The sequence below is a fragment of the Coccinella septempunctata genome, chromosome X (genome assembly GCF_907165205.1).
Source record: "Coccinella septempunctata chromosome X, icCocSept1.1, whole genome shotgun sequence".
NCBI lineage: Eukaryota > Metazoa > Arthropoda > Insecta > Coleoptera > Coccinellidae > Coccinella > Coccinella septempunctata.
The window spans coordinates 10,923,805-10,937,178 of record NC_058198.1 but is presented as its reverse complement, the minus strand read 5'-3'; the positions used below and the strand labels follow the sequence as shown (position 1 = coordinate 10,937,178).

At 36.5% G+C, this 13,374-nt stretch overlaps 2 protein-coding genes across 8 annotated transcripts in view; one reads left to right on the top strand and one right to left on the bottom strand.

Moving 5' to 3' along the window:
• Positions 1-134: 134 nt before the first annotated feature.
• Positions 135-2,011, top strand: LOC123321494 (60S ribosomal protein L17-like). Of its 2 annotated transcripts, none has more exons than XM_044909132.1 (4): positions 135-249; positions 410-497; positions 694-966; positions 1,810-2,011. In XM_044909132.1, exons 2-4 carry the CDS (start codon positions 417-419, stop codon positions 1,966-1,968), a joined length of 513 nt encoding a protein of 170 aa, XP_044765067.1. In that variant the 5' UTR covers positions 135-249; positions 410-416; the 3' UTR covers positions 1,969-2,011. The 2 variants fall into 2 exon arrangements, with proteins under 2 accessions (XP_044765067.1, XP_044765069.1); XM_044909134.1 differs by having other exon boundaries at positions 224-270.
• Positions 2,012-6,522: 4,511 nt separating this feature from the next.
• LOC123321617 (nuclear protein MDM1) overlaps positions 6,523-13,374 on the bottom strand; it is a 42,214-nt gene continuing 35,362 nt past the window's right edge. For 2 of the 6 annotated variants that reach the window (XM_044909309.1, XM_044909308.1), the window contains exons 10-13: positions 10,733-10,888; positions 10,291-10,518; positions 8,679-8,910; positions 6,523-7,738 (exon numbers count right to left, since the gene is read on the bottom strand). In XM_044909309.1, coding sequence (XP_044765244.1) covers positions 8,786-8,910; positions 10,291-10,518; positions 10,733-10,888 — 509 coding nt within the window. In that variant the 3' untranslated portion in view covers positions 6,523-7,738; positions 8,679-8,785. The remainder of the gene's footprint in view (positions 7,739-8,678; positions 8,911-10,290; positions 10,519-10,732; positions 10,889-13,374) is intronic. The other 4 variants (XM_044909311.1, XM_044909313.1, XM_044909312.1 and 1 more) reach the window with 3 other exon arrangements.

Genomic DNA, 13,374 nt, shown 5'->3' with positions numbered 1-13,374 from the left:
CTAAGCCTACTATAATATTAGTTCCATTAGATTTCCAAAAACATTTCTATTATCTCAGTCATATTTGAATTATTGCTGTATCAGAAAAAAAACTGTACCTCAATTTGGAAGTTCTTCTTTTTCAAACATGACACATGACACTGACATTATGCAATGTTCTGTGACTCTTCGATTTTAGGTTACCTTGTCTTAACCTAATAGTTTTCTCTTCCTTCATCAAACATACTTGGAGCGGTCCAGTTTGTTTTGGTATTTAAAATCTTTTTTTATATACGATAGTCTTATTCATCCATTTACTTTATTTCAAGAGTCGAAAATTTGAATTTCTTCTTATTTGAGTGAATGTATATTTTTTTCATATTCATATGAATTGTGTGGATTATTGTTATTTACTCTGATTTTATTGTAGGTAAAAAATGGGTCGTTACGCTAGAGAGCCAGATAATGCCACCAAAAGCTGCAAGGCTAGAGGATCAAACCTTAGGGTTCATTTTAAGGTATAAAATTTTATTAACATCTCAAAAAACAATAGTATAGTTTGTATCAGCTGATTGCAAATTAAAGTGCTTCTATTCCCAACATGCTATAATATCATCTTGGCAGCATGGTAGGCATTTAATTGATATTATTTACTGAGTAATATTCTGTGCATCTTATATATGTTGAGTAGTGGTAATATAAATATTTTTATAGAACACTTGTGAAACAGCAAATGCTATCAGAAAGATGCCATTGAAACGAGCTGTTGCCTATCTGAAGAATGTTATTGACCATAAAGAATGTGTACCATTCAGAAGGTTCAATGGTGGTGTTGGACGTTGTGCTCAAGCTAAACAGTTTGGAACAACTCAAGGACGTTGGCCAAAAAAATCTGCGGAATTTTTACTTCAGCTATTAAGGAATGCTGAAAGTAATGCTGACTACAGTGGTCTTGATGTAGATAGACTTAAGGTGGATCATATTCAGGTAGGATTTCTGTTTGTTAATTATCTGATGTCACATAATCTTTTCCACCTATCCAATAACCAAATAATCATTTGAATGTGCAGTTATTGTTTAGTTTCATAATTTGTTGTGCATCTGAGAAGCTTTAAGACATTTAGTAAACACTCTGGTTAACAATCTTCATAAATCAATAAATGATACTATTAAAGCAAAAGACTTACCTGAAATTTTTAGCTTGCCTTATGGACAGGTGAATTCTGTTGTAATAAGAGTTTTGAAGATGTTGACAAGGAAATGAAATGGGCTCCTGTTCACTTTATTGTCCACCTTGGATTTTTGTCACCGATTTTTTCACCAGTTTCAATAAATTCCAATGTTAGCCTTAAGAGAACTCAATGAGTTAACGTTTTCAGTTAGTTTATTCTGAAAAATGTGGGGAATTTATCAATTTTAGATGAAAATATAAATGATGGTTTTGAGGTTAGGTTAGTTTAGGTTGGGACAGTGAAAAATCATTTTTTTACATGAAAATACCATCAGAAGATATTAATGAAACGAATAAATGATTGGATTCAGTTATTCAATCGCCGAACAGGGAGAATATTACAATTCGACGGATTTATAACGAATATTCGCAATTTTCATAATACTTTTGAAAAATCATATTTCCCAAACTACAAGTTTCCCGAATTTGGGACATGTACCAATCGATTTTTCATACAATGCTTTATCTCAAAAAAAAAATGGACGACAAAATCGGAGGTGGGCACTGATGTAAACTTTAACAATAAAAAGATATGGTTATTTGTAACTACTAGAGCTGTAAACTATTGCGATTTGACATGTGTATCTTTTTTCTTTTAGGTCAATAGAGCTCCTTGCCTAAGAAGACGAACATACCGTGCTCATGGTAGAATAAACCCATACATGTCTAGCCCATGTCACATAGAACTTTGGCTGACTGAAGGTGAGAGTAATCCAGAGTCACCAAAGCCTGGAAAGAAAGTTCAGAAGAAAGATTGAGTTGTTAAGACGCTTAAAAAAATTTAATAAAAAATTTTGAAAATGTTTTTTTTTTATCCCAGTAAACAGTTCTGGGAAGTTCTGAATTAATCTTGGCCTCTTGTCTGTATAGGACAGCTACAATCAGAGTTTCATTATTGGAAATTGTAAGAGTTACTGTGTCTATAGGTAATGCCCCATAAAGGCAACTATTCATTTCTCTACGGACTACGGAAACTTATTCCGCAGTCGTTCAATAATTCAGTACTTGGTAAGTGAGCAGTCAATAGGTTTTAATCAATCTTATGACAAATGTTTAGCAGTAGGAGAAGAGTAATGAATTCAGGAAAGCTTTAAATATTCCTATTGTGTTATCAACATTCGATAAATACTTTAGGCTAGATCTAATTCGATGAAATAAGAATTTCAACTCTGAAAACTACATGTCGACCTGCGCGACATCTAGGATCTGACAATGAAAACTCTATGGCAGCTCTGCAGACAACTTTTTAGTTTGACTACCCACCCAGATTAGTTCAGTGAAACTCTAATAGATGGCGTTACCCGTCTACATAATACTGACTATCCGACTCCCGTATACTGTCACGATTTGGACCGACTGGCGCCACACTTTCAGTTCATTTTGGCCGCACTTTGCGGCAAAAAATTCAAATTATTTCCTGACTTTTTCCAAAATATCTAGAGTGCTTTCTTCGGAATTTATTAATTATGCCATGGGAATTTTTTGGAGGAAATTCCGATAGTTCTGTTTTTACTTTCACTTCACGTGGTTGCTTTGAAATAAGATTAAATCAATTCATTTTTCACAATTTTCGTAGGAATTCTGGAGGGAATTTCAAGGAAAGTACTACACAAAGGGTGAGATGGAGGAGAATTATTTTATAATACTCTACATGAAAACGTGGCTATATGATACTCTCTATATTGTTACATAGACCGTCTGTTCCGATATTCCTGAATAGTACTGTCAGTATTTCAGAAACGATGCCTATTGGCCCAGTCGTTCGAGTTCTATTGTTATTCGATTGCGGGCCAGTACTAACAGCAATATTGGAACAGGCCCATAGTCATAGAGAAAGGGAAAGTGTCTCTGCCCATAGTCTTAGCTTCATAGTTGTTTATATTGAGATAATTTACGTGAAGAAAGAAGAAGAAATGTCTAGAAAAATTGGGGAAATAATTTGTTTCAAAACCCTATTTGAAACCTAGCATGTAATGGGAAAGTAAAAATAAAATTCACTTTCATAAAATTACCACAAAATAACAAAAAATGAGGAAATAATTTGTTTCACCCTATTTGAAAACCCCTGTGAGGTGAAAATTTCCTTCGTAAAATTCCTTAGACAAAAGAAAGAGTCTTAGTCTAAGTAAAATTCCCATTCCATAGGCCATAAAATCCCACTGAATTCCGAAGAAAAAATGAGGGAATAATTTGATTCTCCACCCTAGTTAAATCCCCCACGTGAAGTGAAAGTAAAAAAAACTATCAGAGTAAAAATTTCCTTCATAAAATTCCCATGCATCTGCCCATGAAATAAATGCCAGCGAAATCCTTTGGGGTCAGAATTAGTAGGCGATTTCGACGTTAGTTCAGCGTTTTGCCGCAAAATGCGGTCAAAATGAACTGAAAATATGGCGCCACCATCGCGTTCTCGGAGCCGGTCCAAATCGGGACGGAATATACGGGGGCATCCGAAGAATGTTTGAACCATATATGTACAGGGTTGTCCAACAAGTTTTTTACCGAATATATACGGGAGGCATCCGAAAAAAAATATCGTTCAGAATAATATACGGGGGCCGTTCGAAAGTAATTCAACCAAATCGACCGAGTGACATGGGATGCTTAAACAAATATGGCTGAAATTCTTTTTCATTAATTGAATTATTTTTGCCATCAATCACTAATGCAGTGATTCAGGCGCCCCGTTACCACTATCGGTCGACTACCCAGGACTTTGATCTAACCATAGAGAGCTTGACCAAAGAGGGAAGTCAGCGGGCCCCCATGGACAGCTACTGTGTCTCCTCCAAGTCCTCCAGGACTTATCGCTCTAACACAACTTAAAAATTGCTGCATGAGATATTTGTTCGTGGCCGCGTGTGCATTTTCGGCCAAAATTTTTCATGATGTATAGCCTTGCGTTTTTTTCGATCGTAATCAAAAATCCAACTTTTAGATATTGAAGTGCCGTACATGTTTTCTGGATAATTCGAGGTCCCTGATTCCAAATCTGAGCTCAGTTTCGACGAGAAAAAATTATTTCGGCTGCTAGGGCCTTTCAAAGTTGAGGCCCTTCAAAGGGGCGTAAAACGAAAAATAATTCACTTGAAGAAGAGCCGATTAGAGTTTCTGATAGAGAAGAGCCTAATTAAACTATATTTCGAATTTCAAGACGATACGAAAAAAAAAGCATTTTCAGCCAAAATTTTTCATCATGAATTGGAGATCATAATAATAGATTGTTTCTAGTCATGTTGGAATATTTTCAAGAATGTCTGAAGAACAATGTGCTTCTAATCCTTGATCGAAATTGCGTTGGATTGAAGATCAATTGGTCCAATTTGTCTCTAGTCATTGCGCAATATTTTCAAGAATGTCTGAAGAAACAATGTGCCTTCAATCCTTGATCCAGATTGCGTTGGATTGAAGATCAATTGGTCAAATATGTCTCTAGTCATGGCGCAATATTTTCAAGAATGTCTAAAGGAAAACCTTTCTCTTTTCATCTTTGCGTCTTGCGTTTTTTTGGATCGGAATCAAAAATCGAAGTTTTAGATATTGAAGTGCCGTACATGTTTTCTGGATAATTCGAGGTCTCTGATTCCAAATCTGAGCTCAGTTTTGACGAAAAAAATTTATTTCGGCTGCTAGGGTCTACTAAAATGTCAGCTCTTCAAAGGGGCGTAAAACAAAAAATAATTCACTTGAAGAAGAACCGATTGCAGTTTCTGATAGAGAAAAGCCTAATTAAACTATATTTCGAATTTCAAGACGATACGAAAAAAAAAAAAAAACCAAATTTCCATACATCTGCCCATGAAATCCAACTGAATTCCGAAGAACTGGGAAATTACTGGAAAAAACGAGGAAATAATTTGATTTGAGCCTATTTGGAATACTCCACGTGAAGTGAAAGCAAAAAAACAATTACTAGAGTAAAAATTTCCTTGATAAAATTCCCATGCATATGCCCATGAAAATGCCAGCGAAATCCTGTGGGGTCAGAATTAGTAGGCGATTTTGCCGTTAGTTAAGCGTTTTGCCGCAAAATTCGGTCAAAATGAACTGAAAATGTGGCGCTGCCGTCGCCCTCTCGGAGCCGGTCGAAATCAGGACGGAATATACGGGGGCAACCAAAAAAGTATTTCGACCGTAATTTATACGGGGGTCGTCCAAAAAGTATTTTTCCGAATTTATACGGGGGCAAGCAAAAAATATTTTGTTCAGAATATACGGGGGCCGTTCGAAAAGTAATCCAACCAATCCGACCACATGATACATCTAAACAAATATGGCGGAAAACTATTTTCATTATTTTAAAATTTTCCTTCAGCAAGACGTGCGCATCGTAGGCGCAGAAGTCGACTATTCCACTTCAAACAAAGGTCAAGCCACTAGGTGTCCTTGACCTCGAAGTCGAAGTCTGCGTGCCCCAAGACAGCTACGGGGTAGCCATCTTCGAGGACTTACCGCTATCAAATCACCTCACCACCGCTCCTAGATCCGTCCATGGCCGCACACGGGGCCCATATGTAATTACCATTGAAAAGTGTTATACTTAAAGGCTGGAGGAGTCGGACAGTGAGTATTATGTAGATGGTTGGCGCCACCTGTCAGAGTTGGACTGAACTAATCTGGGCGGGTAGCCAAACTAAAAAGTAATCTGCACGGCTGCCATATAATTTTCATTGTCAGATCCTAGATGTCACGCAGATCGACATTTCGTTTTTACATCAGGATTAATTAATTAAATCAACACTAAAGTATTTATCGAATTTTGACACTAAATATGACAACAGAAATATTTCAAGCTTTCCTGAATTCATTATTCTTCACCTACTGCTGTGAATTAGTCACAGGGTTGATTGCAAATTGTTTACTGTATACTAATTAAATACCGAATTAACGAAGGACTGCGGTATAAATTTTTTTTCTGATTCTCCATTTCGAACCCAAATTATAAACAGTATTTCAACATAAAAATCATCACCTTTTTTCATCATTATAGTCTAAGCGTTTCTCTACTGGGAGTGGTTTGAAGGATGAAAGATTTATTTTTCATGAAGAACAGGAGTTTCTGGAAAAATAAATTGACAACCCCCTATTTGAAATATCCCAAACGTGAGGAGAAAGTAAAAAAATTATCGGAGTGAAAATTTCCTTCATAAAATTCCCATGAACTGCCAGCGAAATCCCGTGGGGTTACAATTGAAAATCTGTCGAATTTCTCAATACATCCTCCATAATAATAATGTATGGGTACAGGTGTGGATTCAGATTTATAATTTGTTATGTGTCTCGGAAATCTGTATTTTAAAAAAACAACATGTTTAACAGAAACTTTATATATTTATATAATATATTTGTATAATATATATATAATATACTCTCGAAAGAAAATAATGAATAACTTTTAAATATGCCGTGTGTTGGTACAAAATTGGTAGACTTCAACGCAAGCAAGCGTTACTTCCAAAGCTCAAAACTTTTAAATAGTATCATATCACATTCGTCATCATTTTTCTTCTCGTTCTTCTTCTGGTTCTACCAACCATGTACCTGTTTGAGTAAGTTATACAGGTGCGTTCGATGTACGCTAAATAAATATAAAATTCAGCATTGAAACACATTCACCTATAAGATTCGAAACAATCATCAACTTCCCAAATTTATGAAGGGCTAACAAGATCTCAGTTAAGCATAGGTATTTCGAATAAAACCGCAAATATCATTAAAATAATTTCTGTTCAGTTGATACTCCAACAGGGGACGTACCGAACAAGAAATTTAATCATTTTCGAATTATCAAAATATCATTCTACAAACGTCTTTATCGAGTACCTTTACGAATATCGTTATGAGGAGTGAAAAAAATCATTCGTTCGTGGAATGTAGGGCCGTAGCAAGTTCCGGAAGGTAAAATTTTAAGACAGGTGCGATTTAGTATATCGAAATTTAGGAAAACATTCATGACCCTGTCTCGGTATGATTAATTTCTTCCTTCTAATCAGTCTGAAAATGTTGGACATTTCTAGCAAGACTAAGATTAACTAGCTTCATAGCATTGGGTACGTATTCGCGCTAAATAAACAAATGATGAGTATGTATATACCTACTTATATATGTTCCGGAGCTTGTTATGACCCTGGGGTTTCTCTTTGGATGATACCCTACAAGAGATTAGCACCTTGTATAAATGAACTGAGTATGGACATTTTCTTATAATCCCAATGGACAGAAAGTCGAGACTGGAACTAGAGGTCCTTTAAGTATAGGAGGAGAATTCCATACTCAAATCTAGATAATAACAGATTCATTCAATCAATTTTTTTTACGAAATTATCACCGAAAAACAGGGGCTCGAATGATTCCTAGATTATTATTAATACACCAATTATTCTCCTTGTTATGAATGAGACGAAGCCTCTTTTTTACCACTCACATGGGGCGACATCTATCTACTAAAATTTTATATCAAGTCCTTGTGTGCTTTCTTCACTTGAGTGATGAAAGCTAACTAAACTACCGATAGCAGGTGGATCCCAGCTGGAAAAAAAATGGGAAAAATTAACCTAAATAATTTGTATCTTCTAGCCTTGGTTATTAACTTGAGTATTATTATTATTAATATTGAATACTCAAAGCTTCTAGAAAAGGGTGATATTCAAAGGTTCAATAAAACATGTTTTTTGTAGAATTGTTACACATTATTGGAATTTGACCAAAGTCAAATCGGCCTTGGAATATAGGTTCATCCAAAACAACTCAGTAGCTTAAAAATTCATAGTGGATGTTACCAGCGCAGTACAACAACTGCCCATGCAAGATCTCCTTTTGATCATCAACGCTGGGAGGAATCCATGTATCCAGCATCCCGGCTCAATGGAGACTTTCAGTTTTCTCTTTATTAAATTGTTTTTTCTCTGTTGTGCAAACCCAGAATTTCTAATTTTTCCAATTAATTTTTTTCTATGGAAATATTCATTCTTTTCTGAAGAAAAATATGAATATAAACTGATAACTAAAAATATTCTGATATCTGATCAAAATGGACATCTCGAACTAATATTCCTATAATAAATTGATGGAAGTTCAGTGATCCCTGATCCCTATCAATTGTTGAGAAGTGTAGATCTCACTAGGGGTGAGTACTGAAATCCAGAGAATTCCGCATTCAGCATTACCCCCAAGATCTCCCGACCAGCACTCTTTTGTTACCAATTACAATGAGCCTTTGATTAGATAAGCATCTTTAATTTGTTTCATTAAATTCATTCGTTTTGAGATATTCAAATTTAAATTTTGTACAGAATTGGCCATTTTGTTATTTAACTTATGTTAAATCATCATTATTGATGAGGTGTTTCTGATTACATCCATGCAAAATGTGATTTGTTCACTCTTGCAAATTGTGATGAAACATTAACATACTGTGGTTTCTTCTGCACCTTGGAAAAAAAAAATTTGTTTCACTAGATATATTTACCTTTATAGCGATCTCCCTGCTCTGTCCTCGAGATCGAAGACCCCCGACTAATCCATATTTGAAGCAATAAAACCAAACTTTTATAAGGAAAGCATAAAACGACCCACTTAGGATAGTTCGTGACCTCTTTCGATATCAACTAGGGATGGTGGAGCTGATTGGGCAACTGGGGGTGGTATTTCTGAAGGGGTCCACGCTTTCACCTCGCTATGTGGACGACTTCCGAGATCATCTGTAGGAAAATACACAAAAACGATATTGAATTCACATGCGATAGGAGAAAACTCGAATTTTGGTCAGAAAATAAACTGCTCGTCAAAACTTGGGGATTATGAATTGATTTCTGTGTTTTCCCTTCAGAAAAACCCTATTTCGTTCTGAAATATGTAGGGTTTTTGAAGTTGGAATTATGAGATTACAGTTACAAAACACAATATTTGAAAAAGTATGAAATTTCACAACCGAAATACTGAAAATTTCAAAAATTCATGGTTCTACTCCTCCTCAATACAAAGTATGACCTTCACGTGCATCAATTAATTGCTTGTCATCTGTTTTGCATACTTTCCACCACGTTATTTAGTTGACAAAAATCGACTTTGAAGAAGACATTGACTTGCTATTCTGCAAGTTCTCAGGGGCTGTCTTCTCACTTCTCACCGGCAGAGTTTATAAGCAGAATTCTAGTGGAACTGTAGCACTACTTCGAGGTCTTTGATAAACTGTTTCAGTGCACTTATACTTGAGATCGAACAGCCTCAAGCATCCCAAGAGCTTGCCTAAACATTACGAAGCCTCTGAGATCTACCCCTACGACAGCGATTGAGTGTCTGCTATAGTTTTACTTTCTGGACACCTCGTATAGTAATAGAGTTGGCTATAAAGACAGCTCTTACAGTCTGGGAACAGAGACAATGGCGTGAAGTGGACTTTTTAGGGGACATACGATGAGGGCTCTCAAGATGGTGGAGGATGTCAATGCATCCCTTCTTTATAGAGGGGACCACGCAGCCACCAGCCTCTACTTCACCGAACCCTACAGACTAATTGTTCCTGATAGAGACCTATGGTTTACACCAAATAGGCTTCTTGTACCTGCAGGTTTCACTTGGCCTGGTTCACCGATTGCTCTTTGCTGCCCACAGCGATTGTGGGACTTCGTTTCAACTATCCCCCCTTGGTCTTTTTACTAAGAGAAGGGTGCATAGACAACGAAGGGTGCCCCGCAACATCAAGCTTCCTAGTTGTTTGTTGGCTGGCGGTCATGTTAAGCCCGATGCAGGCATCCCACGTAGAAGAAGAAGATCTCAAGGAAGGGCTCGGTAGGCATCGTGGTCCAATAATTCAGGTCTTGGCATAACGAAAATTTGCTTTTTCATCGCGTAAAACCGTTCGATTTTATGAGAGAAAATTATTAGACAAAAAATGATTAAACTTGATTCACGTTGATCTAGAAGACGTTTCTCTAATCGTTATCAGAAAAATATTAATAGCCTTAACTTTGGATGAGCAGTTTATGTCTGATGTTTGATGGATGCACGATAATGATGCGTTTAAATTCATATTATCGAAGAGGGGCTATAAAAGTCATTATACTGAAGTAATATCTCACCTTCTCTAATATTCTGTGTAACAGTAAATGTTTTCCCTGTATCTAATGGAACGGTCCAATTGACGGGATCTGGGGACTTCATCAGGATTTGTTCGGGAGATTTAACACGAGTAGGTTCTGGTGGAGATTTAACAACAGGCTCAGCATTGTAAATCTGTTCTTCCTTATCTACAGCTGGTACATCCTCTTTTTCTTCCTCGTTTGCTGGCTCGGACTTCCCTGCATCAGCTAAATCGAAAAAGTGAAGTTACATCACGGAATTTCCACTAAACTTAGATCGATACAATGCAAGTTTTCAAACAAGAAATATTATGCAGTGATTTCATTTTGAATTTTTTTTTTTCACTCGACTGTGTGATTCTTCAATGATTTCAACCAACTAAAATACGTACATATAAGTGGTGAAAACTCTGTGTGTGCCAAGGGTCGTGTATATTCTTACCTCCAGAAACTCCTTTTCTTACGTCTTTAGTGCATACTTTAGACTTAGATGATTCTAATGAATTTTTTGTATTTGCTTTGGCCAATGTATCGTCTTCATTTTTTGATGTAACCGAACTAGATTTAGATCGGGATGAGGCTGTGGTGTTCAAGGACGCTAAAACACCGGAATAATGGTTAAGAATATGAAAGAAAGCATTCAGTTTCACATCAACACCTCGCAAATGCTTCACAAGCCATTCAAACCATTTGACACTCAATTAATGAAATCTGAAGTCCCAGATTTAATTTAAAGCAGTACCTCAAGTTTTCCCTCAACAAATTTAGTGATTTCATGTTTTCAATTGAAATGGGTGTAAATGAAGACGTGAGGTTCTGTTCAAAATCAATTCGATGAGTTTTTCGGTGAAACCATCATGCAATCGTAGAAGAAATTATCGTTTGGTGCTCAGGACATTGACATGGATCAAACACAGAGAAAACGGCAAAAATATAAGTACCCTTTAGATAATTCCTTCCAGATTATGTGTCAAAATTCAGGAAACGCTGCAAGTTTGACAAAAAGGTTTATCATTTCCAATGAAACACAAAAATTTTATACGACGAGTTAAGTCCACGTACACTCTGTTCACTTCAAATACTAATTCATACAGAGTGAGTAAAATAACTTTGTAGAAAAATGCTCGAACAGGTCAAATTTTATTTCAAATTACGCCAATTTTCATGTATATTGAAGTGGATGAGTTTTTTGAATGACAACCCAACGTTTGTGCCAGAAATGAATAGGCAATTTGTTACTATAAGAACCAGATACTTGTAGGAGCGAGGATGTATAGCCTTCTTGAATTCTCCCCAGATGCTGGTGGCCATTAGAACTATGGAATGAATGGAAAGGGACAAGTTGGAGTAGCAGCAAGAGAAGCTAGCTCTGTTGGGGGACATAATTGACCTTAAGAATTCTGACTTCATTTGTATCAGAGAATTTCCAAATATTCTCCTTCAGAAAAGCATACAGCATGAGTCTTTATTTCAAATGAAGTACAAGTACAGCGTCAATAAGAAGCATAAGTTACTAACCGTAGAGACCCATATATCATTTAGGAGTTCTTCCACAGCATTTGGTTCAATTCTCAAGAGGAGGCGGATCTTCTTCTTGAACATTTTCAGATTATTCTCAGCTCTGATATTAGCTGGAATTGTTTTGAAGTATTTGATACAAGTATACTTAGGGCCTTCTTCTGTTGCTGTAAGTCGATGGTAGGGGTACTTCAGTTGGTTGTTCCTAGTTTAATGTCTGCTTGTTCCTAGGCCTTCGAAGTCATTTACAGTTTCTGAACAGGAAAAGGAAGCTCTCTTGTGTATTGAGTATTTCCCCCTGAATGAATCAGTTCTTCTCATTTATAGTATAAGTCTCAGTGCCCTTTTTTGTAGAACAAATACTCTGTTAGCTGCTCTTTTACTTCTGTAGAAAATTACTCCATATCTTTTTCTAGATTCACTGCCTGGTAGATTATTCCCAGGGAATAACATATTGTGGCTAAATTAGAAAGTCTCTTATCGATATGCTCAACCCAATTCAAGCATTCATCAACATGTACACTAAGTAATCTTGCTGGTTTGTTCAAGGGTAATTATTCCTCCTTGCGTGGAAACCATTGGTTTGCCAGATTCGCGGAGTCTTGAGCGCTTCGTAAGGCTTCTGGATAAGTATTTACCTTTCATAGTAGATTCGTATTCTGTATCGAGATCCTCGACGAAGAGTATGAATAGGATTGGTCCGAGGATGCTGCCTTGTGGTACTCCATTCTCAACCATTGTGGCATCAGTTGTTGTTTCATCTCCCAATAATCTCTATTCGTTGTTGACGATCTTTTAGGTAGGAGGCAAATCATTGAAAAGTGATGTCCCCCTGGTTCCATGTCTAAGAATAGGCCTATTGAGATGTCAGCTTTCAAAATTTTATTTCTTCCTTCCAAAATTGTCAAGGGGGTTTCGGGAAAGATAGTAATTGTTTTGATCAGGTCCTGAACCTCACCACATTCATTGAAGCAGGTTTCAATGATAAACTAAAAACAGGAACAGTATTTGTGGATTTATCTGCAGCATTCCATAGTATGGAAGAATGGTTTGATTTTGAACCTTATTCACATCTGAAGTGTGGAAAGATGGTTCGCTTACTAGAAAACATGCTGTTAGATAGAAGGTTTTTCGTTTTTCTTGATGATAATAGTAGTAATTTCTTGACTTTGAATAATGGTCTTCCCCATGCAAGGATCAGTTTTAGCACCTCCTCTTTTCAATTTATATTTGTGTGGGATATCCCTACTACTAGTGCTAATTCTTGGAATAAACTCCACTCCTTTCCCGACTCATTTCCAATTCTGTCCTATATTCCACAAAGAACGACTCCCAGACTGAATTCGCGTAAACCCTTCTGGCTTAACTCTTTCCTTAATTCGAATATTAGGGACAAGGACATTTGTCAGTCTGAATTGAATCCGTGCATTATTTTCAACCAAGTATTAGTTAGTGATCCGTCGAATAAAGTTCCTGGTTTTAAATTTCAGGATGGTTTTAGAGCTAACCATGCCGTTTCCGAAACTTTTTTGAATTGGGTTGTGAATTTTAGGTCAATCTGATACA